This window comes from Triturus cristatus, chromosome 5_1 (genome assembly GCF_964204655.1).
Source record: "Triturus cristatus chromosome 5_1, aTriCri1.1, whole genome shotgun sequence".
Classification (NCBI taxonomy): domain Eukaryota; kingdom Metazoa; phylum Chordata; class Amphibia; order Caudata; family Salamandridae; genus Triturus; species Triturus cristatus.
In genome coordinates, this window is record NC_140587.1 from 188,115,242 (window position 1) to 188,135,911 (window position 20,670).

Genomic DNA, 20,670 nt, shown 5'->3' on the forward strand with positions numbered 1-20,670 from the left:
AGATAAAAAAAATTTTTTATAGCGTAGCAATATCTATCTAAGCCGGAAGTAAAATACTGTACTAGGGGGCAGATGTAGGTAACTTCAATTTAGCGAGTCCTTAATAGCGATTTCTACCGAATCGCTATTAAGGACTCACTAAATGGAATGTAGGTAGGAATCGCTAAAATATTAGCGATTCCTTAACTTTCCTCAATAACGAATCGGTAATTGAGATTCGTTATTAAGGAATACCTACCCATTCATTCCTACGGGCTAGGAGGCCCATAGGACTGAATAAGAAGATTTTCACTATTAGCGATACGGTATTACCGAATCTGTAATAGCGGGAGCTATTTCAAGGGTGCCAGTGTGTCCAAATGACACCCTGTTGCACCCCTGAAACTTGCATGTCTGCACATGTGGCGCACATACATGCCCCAAGGGCATGAATGTGTGCCACATAGCACATTTTAAAAAGCAAAAAAGGGCTTTTTTAAAGGAAATCGCTACTTACCACCAACTTGAAGTTGGTGGTAATTAGCGATTCCTTAAGGCTGAAGTGCACTATTTTTAGTGCTACGTACATTGCATTTTCGGAATCGATATTTCCGATTCCTTAAATGCAAGAGCAAAATAAGTAATCGCTATTATGCGATTCCTTATTTTGCAAGTAGGTTTCAACTTACCTACATTGCACTCGGTAACACAGAAATTCTGCGGATTTATGCGTTACCGCTCAGTATTTGGCCACCTACATCTGGCCCTATGTTGTTACCGAAAATAAAAAGGAGGAACATTACTTAATATTTAGATAGGAATATACAACTTTACTTTATAACATAATTCAATATGATCCACTTTGTTTTAATTTGGGCATTAAACTGTATAGTCCAATATTTAACTCTATTCATATAGCTATGTATCACCAGCCTATGCGGTTCTCTCTTACTCTATATGGAGTGACTGCCAACAAATGTGAACAAGTGATTGCCTAGACGGAGTTTGTGAGTGAGTTAATGTCTGTATGTGTGTATAAGATGCAGAGGTGAATTTATTTTTATTTATTTATTTAAAGAGTTTTATATAGCGCGAACGTGACCCTTGGGTATCAGAGCACTTAACAATTACATGAGGTAGGTTAACGATACAATTTGAATAGCAGGACAATTTACAGTGATATGAGGTAGATTAGGTATGCAGCTATACAGTATTAGCAAATAAATATACAGTGACAAGATTAGGTTACCGTGTGATGTCAGGAATCACATATATATAGTTATTTCCCTAATATGTTTAACTTCAATGTTCCAATTAAAGTTATTGGAGCTGCTTATTGCACAAGGTGTAAATTGCAAATGGTAAGTGCCTTCAGCTGAGAGTTGTATTATACATGTAATGTCAGAATTTATATTTGAAAAATATGGAGTTGTGCTATGGATGATCTTGTAGGCAGTTTAAATCACCTTATAGCAGTAGGATTTGTGTATGGTAATCTGCCAGTGAACACTGGAAATGCTTGTGTGATGCTGTCCTCAAGGAGTAGTTCTTGCCTGGCTTCTACACACTGGCTATTTATAAATTGTTTGATTACTAGCATTTCTTGGATATCTTCATCAAGATTCATTTGATGTGCCATTGATGTTTTTATAGGATAAAGGCATAGATGAAAAAACGGAGATGGTGATGGGGCTGGAAAGTGAAGAACCTTTCAGCAATAATTCTGCTGAAACAGAATACCTGAGTAGTTCAGATCCATTGAAAGTCGACAACATTACAACAAATCCAATTTCTGCGAACACGACAGAAGAACATACAATTCAGATTTCGCCCTCTCCCACTGTCATTAGCGAAGGATTTGATGACCATTATCGGTACTGCTTTTCTCAACCCAGATATTCAATTATAAATTTGCTTGTTTTTTAAATATTGTCATATAATTTCGAAAGTATTTGGCTTTCATATAAAAAGTTATTCTCTTGCAAGTTTTGTCATGACCAGGCCAGTAATGCAGGACCACGAATAACTGTTTTCCCTGCTATTTCCCGTGATGTAAGGCTATTGGATCATGCAGTTAATGTACAATGCATCTGAAGTGGTCAAATACTTTAAAGAAAAAAAAATCTGTATATCAAGGCAGGTAATGGTATGTACAGCAGTCACTTAAATTATGCAGGAATACAACAATGTAAAATGTACAATCCCAAGCAGTAGTTGTGCGGCATAATGTAGTGTGGTGGCCATGGCATCTTAGCATGAGACAGAATTACAAAATTCACAATTTAAAAGATGTAAAACCAAATGTCGAGGTGCCTAGTAGTCAATATGGAGTACCACAGGTATGTACTTCTGAAGTATAACACCCTTGGCGTGTGGCACGGCGCTAGTAGTTTTTTCTTGTTTTACATATTGTAGGAATCTTAACTATATGCTGCCACTAACCCATGTTCTGTCTATTAAAATGCATTGATGGTAAAATTGTAATCTGCACTACTATGCTAAATAAATGTGGAGGGCAAAGACAAGACTGGCAATTTCTACAAGTCTAAAGTAATTGGCTTACACAATTAAGCATAATTAATCATTAAACATACTCAGGTTGGTTACAAGATCATACCTAGTGTGAACAAATTAGATAATGAGTTCTCTAGTGATGATTGTTGCTTAATTTGGTAAAACGTTAGTAATCCAAACCTAGGAACATGTATATGTAGTCACAAACAACCCAATTCACAGAGTCGGGCCATTTGCGTCCTCCAAAATGCTTTTATAGAATGGCAATTTGGGTTCTGTTATTCTGTATTAGGAAGGGGCATGAGGAGGGCATCCCTTCCTATTACGAAATTAGAATGGTATGTACAAATGTTTTGCGACTGAAATACGGTTGCAAAAATATTAGCACTGGCCTGCTCTTAAAAACTGAAACTTCCAAGTTTCATTTATTTCTTTTTTAAACTCATCATGTTCTCCTTCAAGGAAAATGGGCTGCGTTTAGGCACAAAAAATAGTTTCTTTATTTGAATGCAATCACAGACATGGTTGTCTGCTGATCCCAGCAGGCCACCATCCCTGTGATGGCAACGATTCCTAATGGGCTGCAAATTGCGACCTACCTCAACCCACTACAAACCAGTGATTAAACTCAAAAGACGTCCATTTAGGAATAGCGATTTCCTAATTGTGATTCACAGCAAATCGCAATTATGAAATGGCTATTTCTAACTTTCATGCATGTAGCCCTATAAGTCATGTATAAGGTTGACTTGTAACAGGAAGCAATAGGATGATACATTGGTTGTGTTTTTTTAACATAGTAATAGTTGACAATATTCTTCCTGTTTTAGATGTTACACTGAACTGTTGGTTGATAATGTGCACATCCCTGACGATGAAGAGTTTGATACCTCAAATATCAATATTGCTGAACAAAATGAGGCACACGAAAGGTAATTTTATAAGGTTTAATTCCGAATATATACGTTTAATTTTGAACTGATACATTTGATAGCTTAGCTTTATTTCCTGTATTTCAGTGAGAGCGATGACATAACTTTGAAGGATCTACTATCAAACCTTGCTTTACAAATTGACTCTGAAAAGACATCCAAGTTCAACATAAATCGGCGAAATATTTGGGATGGAGCACGTCGTGGCTTCCTTCGCAAAACCTATAAAGCAATCAACCGTATATCTGTTATGTTTACTGATTCCTCTGGTAACTCTGAAGGAGCTGTTGATTTTGGTGGTCCAACACGGGAATTTTTGCGATTGTTAATGCATTATTTACAACACAGCAAACTCTTTGAGGGACCCGAAAACAGCAAGACACTCAGTTGTGATGCCCTAGGTACCGTAAATTTATTATGTTCCAACCTTCCTAAACTGCTCAAATTCTAGAGGAGGGAAAGAATAATTATTTGAAGTGTAAATAATGTTTATATTATATTACTTACTGACTCCTTCAAAGTTTGTTTGATACCACTGATCAGACATTCTCAAAGAATTTTAACTAAAAGTGGAATAGTGAAGGGAATACTGCACTATACTATTCATTTATGCAGCAAGAGCAGACTGGTTTCAATTTCACCCACTGAATATATCCCTTGCAGCCTGTAAAACAACCTTGCTAGCATGTACTCCATTATATATTTTATGTTTGCTTTGCATTAAATGAGGGGCTAAGGTTTTCCTGCTGTAGTTACTGTTATCAATTTAGAGAAAATTCCCCTGACAAGTACTTCAAATAATGGCTAACTTTAGAGATTCTGCATTAGGTAATCTTAGTTGATGCTCTGGTGCAGCAGTGTGTATGAAATAATCACCCAAACTGTACAGATGCATCCTGCTTATGCCCGAATATCAAAGGAAATAAACCACTGCGTGGGTTAGTTTGATACATGAGACTTCAGACACTGGTTTGGTTATAACGGTAGGAGTTCTTGTACGTAGAAATTAAAGTCTTCCAGTCCATTGTAGATGCAGATCTTAAAAAAAAAAGTTCTTAAGATAGACTTTTTCCTCCACTGGAGCCCATCAAGACATCTTGTAGGAGTGTTGAGAAAGCAGAACTTTTTGGGTACAGCAACTTAATTATGGTTAAGTTCGGATTATGCTGCCGCTTAAAGAAAGAAACATCTGGAAGGTCCAAAAATGGCATGTAATATTCTATTCCTGGTTAAACACACTGTTGTAAATCTCTTTGGGCAGGAATGAGTTGTACCTTTTAATCAGGTACTACATATATAAGCACGAGGTGGAGACAATTAAACTGGGTTATTAAGACATGTCCCCAACAATCATCCTCCAAGGAATATAACTTTGCCAGCTTTCATCCCTTATTGTGCCTGGTGATGTTGGGTTCCTTGGTGAGGGAGAGCATGGGTTGGGTGTCATCAGCGTAGGAGACGATGTTGAACTCATGGTTTCGGATGATGCTTGCGAGGGGGGCCATGTAAACTTTGAAGATGGTGGGGCTGAGGCAGGATCCTTGGGGTACTCCGCACCTGGTCTTGGTCGGTTCTGAAAGGAAAGAAAGAAGTCTTATTCTCTGTGTTCTGCCCATGAGGAATGAGCGTATCCAGTCTAAGGCCTTTCCTTGGTTGCCGGCGTCGTGGAGTCTGGTAGTTAGTGTGCATTGGGAGACAGTGTCGAACGCTGCGGATAGGTCCAGGCGGATGAGGGCTGCAGTTTGGTCTTGGTCAAGGAGTGCACGGATGTCATCTGTTGCGGTTTAGAGGGTGGTCTTAGTGATGTGGTTGCTGCGGAATCCAGTTTGGGAGATGTCTAGGATGTTGGTGGCTTGAATGAAGTATGTTAGCTGGGTGTTGATGGCCTTTCCGATGACCTTGGCTGCGAAAGGGATCACCAAGATGGGCCTGAAGTTCTTCCGGTCTGTCGGGTCTGCGGAGGATTTCATTAGGAGGGGGTTGAGTTAGGTGCGCTTCGATTTGTCAGTGAATGTGACAGTCACGATGGAGCAGTTGATGGTTCAACGTAGCTCGGATGCGATGGCTGTGGCAGCCCTGTGTAAGATGTGTGGCAGGCAGGGGTCTGAAGGTGCTCCGGAGTGGATGTTCTTCATGTTGTTTATGGTGTCCTCTGTCGTGAGTGGGGTCCAAGTAAGTAGGATCTGTTGGGTGGCATTGCTGGGGGTGGGGGTTGAGGCGGTGCAGAGGTCTTGGCCGTCCAAGTTGTAATAGAGCGTCTTGATCTTGAGGTGAAAGAAGGAGCTGAGTCTGTTGCAGAGGTCTTGGGAGTGGTGGGCTTCTGTTGTTTCGCTGTTGGGGTTGGCAAATTCCTGTATGATGGAGAAGAGGTCCTTGGAGTTGTGGGTGTTGGAGAGGATTCTGTCTTGGAGGAAATTCTTCTTTGTGGATTTAATGAGTTGGCGGTATGCCGTGGTGGCTGTTTTGTAGGTGGTGTGTTTTTCCAGAGTTTTGCTGTTTCTCCATGTCTTTTCCAGTCGTCGGCAGGCGTGCTTAGATTCTTGGAGTGCTGCGGTGAACCACTTTGCTTTCTTGTTGTGTCGTCTTGTAGTCTTCTGGAGGGGAGCGAGTGTGTTTGTTCAGTTGGCGATCCATTGGTGGAGGTTGCTTGCCACAGTGTTGGCATCTGTCATAGTTAGGGATGGAGTGCAGGTGAAAGCAGAGGTGATGTGTTCTTCTGAGACTTTGCTCCAGATTCTGCATGGGAGGCGATGCGTGTGCTTGTGTGTTGTGGGTTTTCTAAAGGAGAAGTGGATGCAATGGTGGTCAGACCAGAGCAGTTCCGTGATGTGACAGAGGAAGATGCTATTTCCTCCTGCGAAGACAGGGTCAAGTTTGTGTACTGCTGTGTGAGTGGGGGCAGAGACAAGTTGCTTCAGTCCTATGTTGCCGAGGTTCTCAGGGTGGGCGGTGGTGTTGGGGTCGTGGTGGTTATCCAGGTGGAAGTTTAGTTCTCTAAGTAGTATGTAGTCTGTGGAGGCGAGTGCATGGAATGTGATTAGGTCAGCAGTGACATTGGTGAATGGAGCCAGGCAGTCTGTAGGCGAGGGTTCCATGGAGCATTATTCTGGGGTTGGTCTGGAAGTGGATGTGTTACATGGGGGCAAAGCGTCGTCCAAGTCAGTGGTTGTCATGCGGAGGGAGCTTTTGTGGATGCTGGCGAGTGGGGCGGGTGGAGCGGTCTTTCTTCAGGATCTTGCATTTGATCATTATAGGATGTTAAAAAAAACTCAACCGTCGATAAATTTTGGCATGCGAAACCTGTCAAAAGATAATGGTAGAGAAAAACAGGGAATTTACTGTATCATGCAGATTTTGGTGCTTTAAACACCAAGATCTGCATGCTATTCGCCACAAACTAGCAATAAGTGTTATTTTTCACAACCAATATTTAATGTACCCTGTGGTAAAATTATTTATCAGGTGCGTAAAGTAACGGGTAAACTCGTAATCAGGCCATCTGTCTAAACATCTTAGTCTGTCTTAAATATATTGTGGTCCTGATTTATAAAGGTACTGTTAAGAGTGCGGAGTCTTGTACTCGGGCCGAATTTCCGCACTGTGAACTGTGTAGATTCTGCACCGAGTATGGAGACTGTGTCCCAAGTACAGTGATTAAGCCCCGAGTGTGAAGGCTTCTCCACATATGCCGAGACTCTGCATACTTGACTTTACTGCACGTAAGTACCTTTGTGAATCGGGCCGTGGATTCTTGGATAATATGTTTTCTAGATTTTATGCAATAAATTTAGTTTGAGATGTATAATAAATGTTTTATAGATAAGCAGAATACTTTACGTTTAATCTCTTTTTTCTTGTTTAAGGTATGCGAAATGATGACTATTACCTTGCTGGCCAAGCCCTGGCTGTTTCCCTAGTTCACGGGGGGCCTGCTCCAAATTTTGTGTCTCCTGTTTTGTATCGATGTTTAGTTTCTGATGAAAAAAATGTGAATTGCAGTTTGGTAGATGTGGTAGATCCAGATACACGAGACATGTTGCAAGAGGTAAGCAATAGATACTAAACATCTGTGCTGAGGAATCTTTATCAATTTTTCTTATTTGGTTTTCACGTAGTTGAGGGTCTATGAGGCAAAAACATGCAAATGATTTGGGTCTAATTTTGTGGTTAATAGTTACTTATGTATCTTGGATTTATGTATAATTGCCACATGTACTATAAATGAATATGAAAAGAAATTACACTCATCTATTTGATATGGAATTGGGTCAATCCTGAATGTCTATTCCCGTGCCTCCACACCTTTTTAAAGTTTCCAAAGCAACCTCTACGTATTTGCTACTCTCTCAACTGACATGCACAAATCCACATTCTTGCATCAGTGATCAATCAAGAACGTTATACTGTTAACCAAATTTTGATCTATATTTCTTAGTGATACTACCAAATCAAAAGTATGTGATATGTTCTTGATATGTCAGAGTCTTCATATTACAAGAAGACAAAGTTTCAGGCACATAACTACAGTCATACCAACTACCACTTGTAGTTGCCCCATGAGACTCCCCTGGAATTGCTACAGTTTTTCAAGACTGACTAATAACATAATAGATGGGGCCTTCCTGACCATGTTTCTGCAAACAATGTGATATAGGAGAGGACCTAAATATCTGTATTCTGGATTAATATACTCATTGCCAAACACTTTCAGGTACATTAGGCCATTTTGCTAGTCATCTTTGTCTAATTCTCTCCCACTCTTTTACAGTTGGTGTTCCATTCAGGGAGAGAGTGTAGCTAGTGTAAAACTACAGTGGCGTTAACTACAGCAGCAGTTGATACTGTTTTAGTCCATTGACTGTTAAACTTTTATAAACATTAAACTTACTGAACAAATATGTTTATTTAGCAGATGGCCAAGGCAAAATATTCTGCATCATCATGGTTTAATTACAGTTTTTTTTGTTAAGTTAAAATGTTTTTTGTTTCTATTTAATCAGAATATCATAATCTTAATTTTTCCATAGATAGAGGATGCTTCGTCTCTTGAAACTCTTCAAGGATTGATTCAAAAACACAGCACAATTCTAAGCGTAGCAGGTTGCTTGCGTCCATTAAAATCTCTGAATGACAAAAAAGAACTATTGGAAGATATCATCAATTGGTACATTGTGGGGAGGACTGTTCCTTCACTAGTTAGGTACAGTGCTATTTATGTGCATATGCATTATAAAACAATATCTTTTTTACTTTGCAATACATGTATGTCCATTTTTAAAAAGTAATTACTGTAAATCACTGTTCACCCTAATGGCATCATACATATTCACACTGTGTGAAATGTCCCAATGATAGAATGTGAAATCAAGCACATCATGGTGCTCAAATATATTTTAAATTTAGTTTGTTTCAGTTTTTTGTTGGCATTTTACAATACAACTTGTGCTGTCCTTCCTCCAGGGGGCATAAATAGAAGGCTAACAAAAATTACAGGAATCCCAACATTCCCATAGGTTCAGCCCATGCAACACAAATCAAAATAGAGAAAACAAACAGGAAGAAATAAAACGGTGAAGGCCTTCCCACCTCCCCAACTTCCCCAAATAGAAATTGCACTAAAATTAAGCCACAGCTACCTTTCCCTTCATAGTCACAATGGGCATCAGCATAAACAGCAGATCGTCAGAGGAATTGGACTTCTCATATTCACGTCTTGGCAGCCCAAAAGGAGTTCTAAAAATGTAACAGATTCAGGGCTTGCATGTGCGTGGGATAGAAAAGTAATGGCAGCCCGGTGAATACAAACTTGATCAGCAGGCCACACATTTCCTCAACGTTTTTGAATGTATCCACCAGGACATTTTAAAAATCAACATATAGGTCTGAAATCATAAATGTAATGGTCACAAATTGTAACTATTGTTTTGCTGCCAATGATTTGTGCATTTGCCCTAATAAGTGTTTATTGAGGCCATTCTCTAATGTTTAAAACAGAATTTGCTATCAGTATCGCAGTGCTTGTTTGCCTCAAACATTTGCTTAGCAAACTCTGTAAGGTGTTCTATCAATCTAACGATTTTTTTTTATCCAACTGCAAAAAAATAAATAATTGGATGTTGTCTAGGTAATTCGATGCATACCTAAGAATAGTAAATTTGCAATTGGCTGTATAGGGTTACCTTGACTATATTTTAGTTTTCATCATTCTATATAATATTTTTACAGTTTGTTGAAAAAAATATTTGGAAAGGCAACCCTTTGTACTCCTCATAAAGTAGATGGTTTATGGAGTACAGATTCACCCAGAATTAAGAGTCAAAATCTATTCTTTGACATCTACTGCCACCTCTAGCCCCCTACCTTCCAGTGAACTCCCACGGTTGATGTGAGCGTGAAGCCTGCAGACATCAACAGCTACAAATCACCTCGACCAGGTGCTCTTTTAATCCAATGCATAAAATAACAATTTATTATGCAGGGTTGGCTAGGCCTTGCTAAAAGTCCAAGCACAGTCTCTAAGGTCCCATTCACACACTCCACCGGGTCAACAGTTTAAAGTCAAAAATTGGCATCCAAAAAGCTCTGAAAATGAACTGTTTGCCCTCTAATAATGTACTTGCTGGGTTTGGTTACGTTTTTTTAAGAAAAGCTGCAAGTCGTGTGCTACCTTGCTGCTAGGAATTCATCACAAGACCACAGGAGAAAGAGAATTTGCCTTTGTCAGTGTTTTCCAACAGCTAGCTTCAGATTTTTGTTTTTGGACAGAACTTTTTATGAACAGCTTGAACATAGGGCACTGATGGACCTTTAGATGCATCATAGACATATATTAATTTTATAATAACTTTTACATTATAGTTTGACCAATAGTCTGATTATTTATGGTTAGGTATTCTTTTTTCTTTATTGCAGATTAAAGGAGGGGTTAAAAACTCTGGGTGTACTTCAGGCCATGGAAATTCATAAACAACTTTTTGAAGAGGCATTCATTTGGATGGAGCACGAAATCACCACTGATATCATTAATGGCATGTTTACCATTAAATTCAGTTCATTAGGCAGTAACCATCGGTTACAGGAAGAACACATCATTGCTTACTGGAGAGATTACCTCCAAGATTGTGAAGGCAAGTGAAATTGTTTCATTATGTTATAGCTCAACTATTGATGAGACACATCTGTTGAAAACATAATTTAAACCAGCCTATTATGACAAACATGGTGTCAAAAACTTCCGAATTATACTGTAGAGAAAGAGAGTTTATGAGGGACATACTAACCCGTTTTATTTGCACAGAGTAAAATCTATAAGAAGAACAAAAGGACAATGCATCCAAAGTTGTGAAGTCTATGCCTGCTTTATTTCAATCTTTATTTTGCACGATATGTATATTATTAATGTTGTTAACCCCTTCGGTGCTCATGACGGAACGGTTCCGTCATGAGCCACGGTTGAGCTGTGCTCATGACGGAACCGTTCCGTCATGACCACGCCCGCGCAAGATTCCGTCAGCACAGCGGCGGAATTTGCGCAGCATGGAAGGGGTTAAAGCTTAATTGTAGTGTCCTGGGAGTAAAATGGTAGCTACCCCATTAGAATGATGCTTCATGTACTGCATCAAGGAAAAGTAATACAAATCGATATAGAGCATGATTGGGTCTGCTGTGTGGGTCTCTAAAAGAGTAAAGCCTTTGCACAGTGGAGATTGCAGCTACCTCCAGCCCCAAGCCTTTAAGATAAGGTTATTGGCTTATCGGCATTGTTTGTATAAACAGTGGTGTGTGTGTGTGAAGACTCAGAGAGAGTGTCAGATGCAGGTCTACCAACATGGAATACCTATGCTTACTCCATGTTGAACAATGGGAAGACTTCTATTAAAGGGAGAGTAAGGCGAGCAGGATTGTGGAAATGGTAAAATAATCTGACACCAGATCTTGAAATGTTATCTGTTGTTAACAACAGATAATCTCGAATTGATGAGTTTTTGGTGAAATGAAGCACAGCAAATCATCATTGGTTTTATTATCCACATGTCAACCATTACTGAAGTATTCATTTAGCAGATGAAATACAAAAACAATCACAATCTTTGCTGTAATCACAATTTAACTAGTTTTACTCATATATATATTTTTTCTTTTAGAGCTTGCATGTGAAGCCAAATTAAAGGACATTCTGTGTTTTGTGACTGGCGCTAACACAGTTCCACCACTTGGCTTTAATCCTCAACCATCAATAGAGTTTCTACATTCATGCGATGGACAAGTTGAAATGTCTATGTTTCCAGAGGCAAACACCTGTGGAAATGTGTTGCGCCTCCCCCTTTCAATATCCTATGAGGAATTTAAAACAAACATGGACTTTGGGATACTGAATTCTCCAGGATTTGGACGAGCCTAATGATCATATTGAAATGAGGGGTATAATGTATATATATGACAAAGTAGTTATGGATACAAGGATTGATCATGCTGTTGTCGCGGAAGGTGTGAGTCTTGTGGCAGCTTACGAAATGCAAGGGCTTTAGGCTTCTGTAAAACCACTTGATAGCCACAGGGCAGGTCTCTGTGCCTTGAGAATAGCACATTTCTTTTGTCAATGTTTGTTGTTACAATGATGAATAAAGTTTTTTTCTAAACGATCTATACCAATAAATATACATTGGTTGTCAATAAATAGAAGTTCTTCAGATTGACGGAGTTCTTGGTTTCATGTTTTTAGTGTGTCTTGTGTCAGACCCTGTTTTGGTGGCCACTGGGCAAGCAGTGGCAATTGGGCCTGAGGCCTGTGGTAATGTACCTCTGATGTAAAGGGGTACAGTGAACCTTTGGCTGTGCAAACTGGGCTATGTACAATCCCTATAACACTTCACTCTCAATTGTAGCAATGGCAAGCAGTTGCAGGCTTCTCAGTGAGGTAGTGTGAGGGTATGTAAACTCAGACGTCATCTATTGGCCTGCAAAGCAGCAAGTGATCGTCTAACCCATACCTTTACTTTGCTTATGAAAAATGCTTAACTGAATGATTCACAGAACAGGCTATAGCTACAATTACTTTACTGAGCTACTGTGCCTTGTGTCCTAGTCCTCCGCTCCAAGGGGTTCCCATCCTTTTGGGTTCAAGCTCTCTAGTGCCAGTAACAAGGGTCAGGGGCTGATTATCATTTTGAATGGTCTCAAGCAGACCCGTGTGACAGTTCCCACCAGAGTGAAATTTGTTCATCCCACAACGAGTGGTCAGATGCAAAAAGAACAGTTGATGGACAGAATGCTGAACAATGTAATACATTCACCCCAGTACAGAGCTCTGGGCCTAACTCCCATCATGTTTTTGCTCACCATGCCATTCCAGTTTGGACCCAGCCATATGCAAATCAGTCTTGACCCTGCGCCCAATGGGAACAATCCAGCTCGAACTGCCAGGTCAGGTCCTCCACGGACTGGAAACAAGCATCCTAGGACCGGTTTCAGGCTTTCAACCCTCATCATCCAGGATAGCTTCACTCCAGTGGCATGGAGAGCTCGGGACCCATGTAACCCCGAAACCTGTCCTCGAATGCTTATTTACGGTCCAGGGAGGACCTGGCTTGGCAGTTCGGGCTGGACTGTTCCCATGAGGCACAAGGTCATGACTGATTTGCATATGGCCAGGTCTAAACTGGGGTGGCATGGTGAGCAAAAGAATGATGGATTTAACCCAGATCTCCTGACTGGGGGTGAATGTTTTGATTTGTTCTGCATTCCGTCCATCAATTGTGTGTCTTTTGCACCACGAGTGGTCAGCAGGGACCTACTGCACTGTGTTGTGAACTCCCAAATTGCAGGGCACATCCACAAAGATTCACATAACTCTAAGGGAAACTTGGTTACTACACTACCTTCAGAGAATAGGAAAAAAGACAGGCTTTTCTCACACTTCCCTGCACTGAATCATGCTCATCTTGATCCTGACTTTTATGAGTCAGAGAGTCCTTCCAGAGAAGGTCTTATCTGAAAGGAGTCTTTGTAGATGTGTGAAGCCTCAACCTGAAAGCAGTCAACATCACAACTATTGGTGTTTTTAAATAATAGAATAGGCAATATGGACAATCTGCACATAAAAACCTTGTGTATCAGAATATGGCAAATATATAAAAATAATTCTAGCACTCATACTATCAAATAAAAAGAACATTAGAAAAACCAAAAACATATTTTTTATTGCACTTCCATAATATTGGTAATGAATTAGCTTAAACCATACCTACAGCCTATATTGAAAATATTAGCAGCTTTACAGTTATTATATTGGTGTGCGAGTAGTGTTGTCCCTAATTATTTTACGCCAATTCATATCATGCCACTGAATACATTTGAAGCTTGCAGTTGGACACTAGCATTTCCCACAAGCAATCAGTCCTCTTGTCTTCCTCTCCCAAATTTGTCGATCTGTTTACAACTTTCTCATCAATAATTCTCTTTGGAAATGTTTGTGGAAGTTGTTAAGTCTGACGTATCTGTATCATAGAACAAACCATGCCTCCGTTAGAAGCATGTATGAACGGTAAGCAAATGTGTGGAAAAATGCCTCTAAAGTTGCTCTTTCATGGTTTGAATGACCTTGTAATGCTGTTTCTAACACATTGCTCTTTGAACAGCTGAATGGAAGTTTCATATGCTGTGTTGCTGTTATTTTTGTTGGTGTAAGTAAAACCTAACTGCTTTAAAAATAATATAACCATCTTGCACACTCTGTTAAGTATTATCATCATTCAAAGCATTCGTTTTCTAGACCCTAAGCCTAGCAGGTACACACTCTACCGAGTAACATGCATTCGTCATCTTAAAAGAAAGCCCTGCCGCACACGTCAGTGCCCATGACATGTTGCTCCCTCTTCCGAGAGCTGACATGCTGACAGGGGTTACAACATTTTGGCTGAGGACACAGCAGGTAGCAGCCGAGGCCTCCGCCGCTGTACTTGGAGGAGTACAGACTCCAGTGAAGACACAGGCCTTCGGCTTTCTATGAACCCGCTTCTGGACTTGAATGATCGATCCCCCGATCAGGCTGTCTCATTGAGAGAACCTTCTTTTGCAGCAACGGGAGGGTCCTACACTCGAACCTGCACACCCTTCACCTTTATGTTTGAAGACCAACCTTTAACAGCTGACAGTTTTCAAACTTCCTCACAAAGTATGTGATGTTATTCTGACAGCCAGGAGTACCTCCACCAAGTGGGTATACGCCAGCACGCGAGGATAAATTTGTTGCATGGTGTTTATCTAGGAACATTAGTGCTCTAACTGCTCCCCATTCTCAGTTTCTCCTGTTTGGACATTCTTCTTTGTTCAAGGCACCTTTTGAGGCTAGGATCCTCAACGGTTTGCAACATACAATTCCTCCCAGGCCATTCAGCATGCTTTATTGTGTGCACACTTTGAGCCTTTGCATAATTGATCCGGCCACTGATTAACCATCAAGACTGCTTTTTTAGTGCACGTTACATCGGCCAGAATGGTCAGCAAATTGCAGCCACTCTATGTAAACCCTCCCTACACCATCTTCTATCCGGACAATCTCGTACTCCGGACACATGCCTCCTTACTCCGGAAGGTTGTGACTACTTTCCTTGTAGGCCAGTGCATCACATTGCCTAACTTTTTTTCTCTACCTCACACTTCAAAGGAGGAGGAGAGACTCCATTGTCTGGACCCAAAAAGAGTTGTTGTTTCTAACTTGACCACACAAAAGAGTTCCGGGTGTACGATCAAGTCTTTGTGGTGTACAAAGGGGCCAAGAAAGGGAATGCTGTGCAGAAATGGACCATCTCAAGACGGATACTGCTCAGCATAAACACCTGATACGTATTGGGCAAGAAGCAACCTCCTGAGGGCTTGCTTGCTCATCCACCACAGCCAAGGCTACGACCATTGCGTTAGCGTAAGGAGTCCCTGTCCTGGTTATCTGTTAGGCAGCAACATGGGCATCTCTGCAGATGTCTACCAAACACTATTGCCTGAACAGTTCGGTCCGTTATGATGGGCACTTGGTCCACTCAGTCTTGTAGGACTTCCTGGTTTAAACCAGCTTCGCATACCCACCTCCTGGGAAGCTTTGCTTGGGTTTTGTATTCTAAGATAAGGAATATGCAGCTAGAAGTCTCTTATCAGATGACCTTTCTGGTCATTCCATCCTCCATGCTCGCAGAACTGATCACAGTGTAAGGCTCACCATTCTAAGGGCCTTAGAATTTCAGTTCAGTTGTCAGTCCTCAGCATGGCTGCGTGCTTGACATGGAAAGTCACAAAAGGAACTAACATCAGCGCTTCAGGGTGGCATTTATTTAGGCACCACGCATTGCATTGCATTGACAGCGTAGACACCACAACACAGAGCCGGACGAGGCCATCTCAAGCGAACTGCTTGAAAACTTCTGGATCTAGTCTGACTCCTGAGGAATATTCTATGGTTAGGAATCTGCAGCTAGATAGAGTCTCTACTAGCTAAAGCATTACCGAATGTAAGAAACTTCTTGTGAGAAACAGACTGAAATGGTTAGAGGGACCAGGTAGGCAATGGCACAAGTAAAAGGGTGTGGCAGGGGAGAGATAGATAGGGAGGTAAGATCTGACTGGGACCAAGTGATGAAAATTGCATTATTGTGCAAAAGGAAGGTAGGAAGCATGAATGTGTCTAGGACTCTAGTCACAAAAACACAGCAAAGTAAGAACAAAGCATGAAGGGAAATAGGGCAGAAAATGGCGCAAAGAATAAAGAAAGGAAAGGAAAAAAAGACTGCATGGGATACTCCGAGTAAGTACAGGGGAGTGGAAGAAAGAAGTTACAAAATATTAAGAGAAGGCTAGGAAGAGAAGTCTACTATAGTTCATACCCTGTTGAGGTGGGATGAGGTGGGAACACCAGGATGGAGTACACTCTGGAAGCTAAAGGCCTAAATTCAGGAAATGGATCCAGGTTGGAATGGGATCTAAGGAGAAATGGTACATGGAAGTGTGCAGGAAGGTGGGGAAATAGACAAATAGAAGGGGTCAAGGCTCTGTAGGGAAAAGGACTGAATGGATGATGGAGACCAATCATACAGATACTACATTTTAAATTGAATGCTGGAGGCTAAAGGAACAGGATACTCCCATAGGCACCCCTCGAAACTGTCTGCAAACCCTATTAAATAAATTGCCGTAGGCTAAGCTGTAGGCTGTGTGCCCTTGCAAGTAGATTGCAAACAGAAATGTCATGGGACCCAACACGGACGTAGGTAGTAGGGTGCACCTTGCAAACAGCATCACACCCCAAAATCTAGGGAGAAATTTAGTAAGTACATGAACGCAGTGCAGCAAGGCAAGTTTCTGTGGCGCATTACGTGAATGGGATAGAGCTCACAACAGCCATATTTAAAATATATGGCACTCTCTTCTGGTGCTAGCACACTTGTTGCTGCTTAGCAACAATGCAGGCACCCTTGCTTCATGCTAAAAGTGTACCTGGATTACAGCCAGTACTGTTATGTGCAGGATCCTACAGAAAAACACATCAAAGAGGCATTTTTCTTTTTGTATATGTGAAAATGTTGGAAGAATTTGGTCTCGGTTCTGTTTCTATTGTCATTGAAGCACGAGACAAAGACATCTTCCTTTGTCCTCTTTTGACCTAATCACCTGTGGAAGAAAAGTCTAGCCCTGTTTAAGATGCCAGCATCAGTAAAAACCATGCTCTTATGACCATACAAGAATTACAGTGCCCCATATTCAGGACAACAGTTTTGCAATCGCTGTCAGAGTCAGCCTATGTGGTGATGGGGACTACCATCTGAAGACTGATGAACCCAACCATGCTAGCTACAGGCTCACTGCATATGTAATATAGGCTTTGCGAGAAATATGTTCGGTTTGAAAGTACTTATGATTAATTGTGACTGTGCTGATGTCTAAATACAAAAGTAAAATATTCAGAAGTATGAATAATAAAGTAGTATTTTCTGTCCCTATCCGACCTGATGCACCAAACATTAACCCAACATAGAGCAGGAAAGATTTACCAACTATTGAAAAACAGAGGCCTTCACAGGAGGGCATTGCCTGAAAAGTGAGTGGGATGTCATCAGATTAATGAGTTTTATTTTTATTTTATAAAGCTTTATATAGCGCAGACAAGATCCTGAAGGATATCAGAGCGCTTTACAAAAAGATGGAAGGAAGGACATAAATGCAATAACGACATCAAGTAAGAATAAAAAAAACAGGAATATTCACATAATTACAAGACAATGAGTCAAGGAGAGTAATACAATAAACAGGTATATAGCGGGCTACAAAGGGGGGCACACTGCGGTAAAGAAGAGCAGCATCAAATGATGGTACAACGGTTGTAGGATCAATGACTTAGTGCAGGTGAACATTGCGCAATTTAGGTAAGAGTTAATTCATTAGGAATCTTTGAGCTTCCACTTTGAAAGCTGTCATTAAGGATATTCTGCATACTTCCAGGGGAAGAGAGTTCCGTATCTTTGGGGCAGCGCTGGAGAAGGCTTGGTGACAAGTTTTTTTTTTGCTATGGATGAGTGGTTTCAAGAGGAAAGTGTTAGCGCTTCTTGAGGCTCTACCACCACAGGATAATTAAAGTTTTTGCGCTAGGTACCTGGGAGTTTTGAAATGCAAGGCTTTGTGCGTCTGAACGGCAATCTTTAACTGAATTCAAGCTGTGTAGGGCAACCATTTAAGGGATTTTAGGACTGGGGATATGTGCTCATTTTGTTTGCTACCTGTAACCAGTCTAGCCGCAGCATTCAGTGATGCCCTTAGTGGAGCCAGGGTGTATTTGGGAAGATCCCAGAGCGTAGCGCTGCTGTAGTCTAGCCCCGGCAAGACAAGCGCTTGGACTACCTGCTTGAAATCAGACTGTGGAAGGAATGGTTTGATATTTTTAAGTGTCCTCATCAAGTGATTAGCTCCCTTACACACATTGCTGATGTGATTTGTCATATTCAAGTGCTTGTCCAGGGTGATTCCAAGAGATTTGGCTGAGTCTATGATGAGAGGGATGCAGTTAAAAGCAGTGAGGTGAATCAGCCAAAGGTCTGGCTTGGAGATGTGGTTCGGAGGAGAGATGAGAAGGTATTCAATTTTGGAGGTGTTGAGCAGGCGATGATTCTCAGTTAGACGTTAGGGTAGTGTTGAGTGAGATGATGTTGTCCGGGGATGAGAGTTTCAGATAAAGTTGCGTATCGTCCGCATACATATGGAAGAGAATGTTTGTGGAATTTAATGAATTAGCTTGTGGTTCCAAGAAAAGGTTGAAGAGGATAGGAGAAAGGGCTGATCCTTGGAGGTCCCCCATGAGTACTAGAGAAGGCTGGGAGAGTGAGTGGTTTGCCTTGATTCTTTGTGATCTGTGGTGGAGGAAGGACGAGAACCATTGTAGCACCCGACCCGTGAAACCCATCCTGTTCTTCAGAATGGATAGAAGGTTGTCATGATTAACCGTTTCGAATGCGGAGGAAAGGTAACGGAGGATTAGGAGTCAAGAATCATTTTAGTCAAGCATTTTTAAAATGTCATCCATAACATGAGTGAGAGCCGATTCCGTATCCTGCCCCTTTCGAAAACCGGATTGATAATGGTCTAGGAGTTGGAAGTTATCTATGTGAGCACAAAGTTGGGATTGTACGCATTTTACTAGGATGTTGGCTAGGGTTGGGATGTTGGAGATAGGGCGGAGGTTTTTGAGGTCAGCTTTATCTGCGTTTGTTTTTTTAGTGTAGGTGATACTTGAGCTGCTTTTAGGCAGTCTGGGATGGTGCCTTGTTATAAAAAAGCGTTTACAATCCCTGTCCAGCTGAGGATGAGTGCATTCTTGATTTCTTTGAAGATGGCCGGGGGTAACGGGTCACTGAAGTGGTTAGATGGGTTGATATTCTGAAGAATCTTGTTGATGTCTTTTTCACTGAATGGGGTAACGGTGCCCCATTACGAATTGTTCTTAGTGTTCAGGCTGATAGGTTTGCAGGTTTGGAGTTTTCTAAGAGGTCAAGGCATGGTGTGGACCCAGAGGATGACAGGAGAGCCTTCTTGGAGGTGAGTTCAGTGGTGATGGGTCTTGATTTCTCAGTGAAGAAAGCAGCAGGTTTGTCGCATGATGGTGTACTGCTTCCAGAGTCAATGGTTTGGACCTTCCACTGATTGCTGTTTGACCAATACTAAAAGTTTCTTGGGGCGGTAGCAGCTTGATCAAGTTGGTGTCTGAAGTAGTCAGCTTTAGCGCTCTTGATTTGTTTGTTGTAGAAGCTCCTAACATCTCTAAGGAGTTTTAGTTGGTAGGGAGGATTTGGATTTACAGGACCGTTCAACAGTCCTGAGGTTGCGGCGTACCGTGTTTAGATTATCATTTTACACCGGATGGATATTTTTGTTGAGGCATTTTTTTGTTTGGGTGGTGCAATGTCAGCCATGAGGTTGGAGATGGTCGAGTTGTAGGAGTCGGTGAGTCACTGAACCTCAACCAAGTCAGCTTGAGAGGAGAGGGCAGCTTTACAGTAGGCTGCTAGTTCATCTGAGTTTATTGATCTGAGGTCCCTTTTCCAAATCTTTGATTTCGTTGGTTGACACTTCCTCTCCGACGCCTATCTGTTAATATAAAAGAGGATGCAGTGGTAGTTGGACCAGTCACAAGGGGTAATGGTCTCCAAAGTGATGGTCTCTCCTTTCAAGATAATGAGGTCTAGAGTGTCTCCTTTGTTATGAGTAGGTCGATCACAGTGCTGAATCAGTTCTTGATCAGTTAAGAATGATTTAAGGCACATTACCGCATGTGCATTGGGGTTAGACCGGTGAAGGTTGAAATCACCAAGGAAGATTTGGGACACGGCTGAGTCGACATTGCCAGAGATGTTTTCCATTAGTTGCTCGATGAAGGGGAGATTGTCTCCCGGGGGGTGATAAAAATGGTGAAGTTTGCAATCCGGCAGGTTAGTACTTGAGAGCTGAGACAGAGGTATTCACAGGAGGATGGCGAAGAGGACTCCATGTGAGAAATGGAGAGTGTGTTCCTATGAATACAAGCTAGGCCACTACCCAGCTTCCGAGCTCTGTTTAGCCTAATTATGTCATGAGTAGGAGGTACTAGGAGGTCTAAGATAGGAGTGGAGGCGGGATTTAGCCACGTTGTACATTTTTACATCAGTGCCGCTCCAGCACGTTGGATATACCAAGTAGATTAGCCCCGCTAGGGACGAGAAGTTTGAAATAATTT

The 20,670-nt window shown here is 41.3% G+C and overlaps 1 protein-coding gene across 1 annotated transcript in view; it reads left to right on the forward strand.

Moving 5' to 3' along the window:
* Positions 1-12,121, forward strand: part of LOC146830624 (G2/M phase-specific E3 ubiquitin-protein ligase-like) — a 701,391-nt gene extending 689,270 nt beyond the window's left edge. The window contains exons 4-9 of the mRNA XM_085604807.1: positions 3,324-3,425; positions 3,513-3,826; positions 7,289-7,470; positions 8,453-8,625; positions 10,338-10,552; positions 11,570-12,121. Coding sequence (XP_085460933.1) covers positions 3,676-3,826; positions 7,289-7,470; positions 8,453-8,625; positions 10,338-10,552; positions 11,570-11,826 — 978 coding nt within the window. The 5' untranslated portion in view covers positions 3,324-3,425; positions 3,513-3,675 and the 3' untranslated portion in view covers positions 11,827-12,121. The remainder of the gene's footprint in view (positions 1-3,323; positions 3,426-3,512; positions 3,827-7,288; positions 7,471-8,452; positions 8,626-10,337; positions 10,553-11,569) is intronic.
* Positions 12,122-20,670: the final 8,549 nt, after the last annotated feature.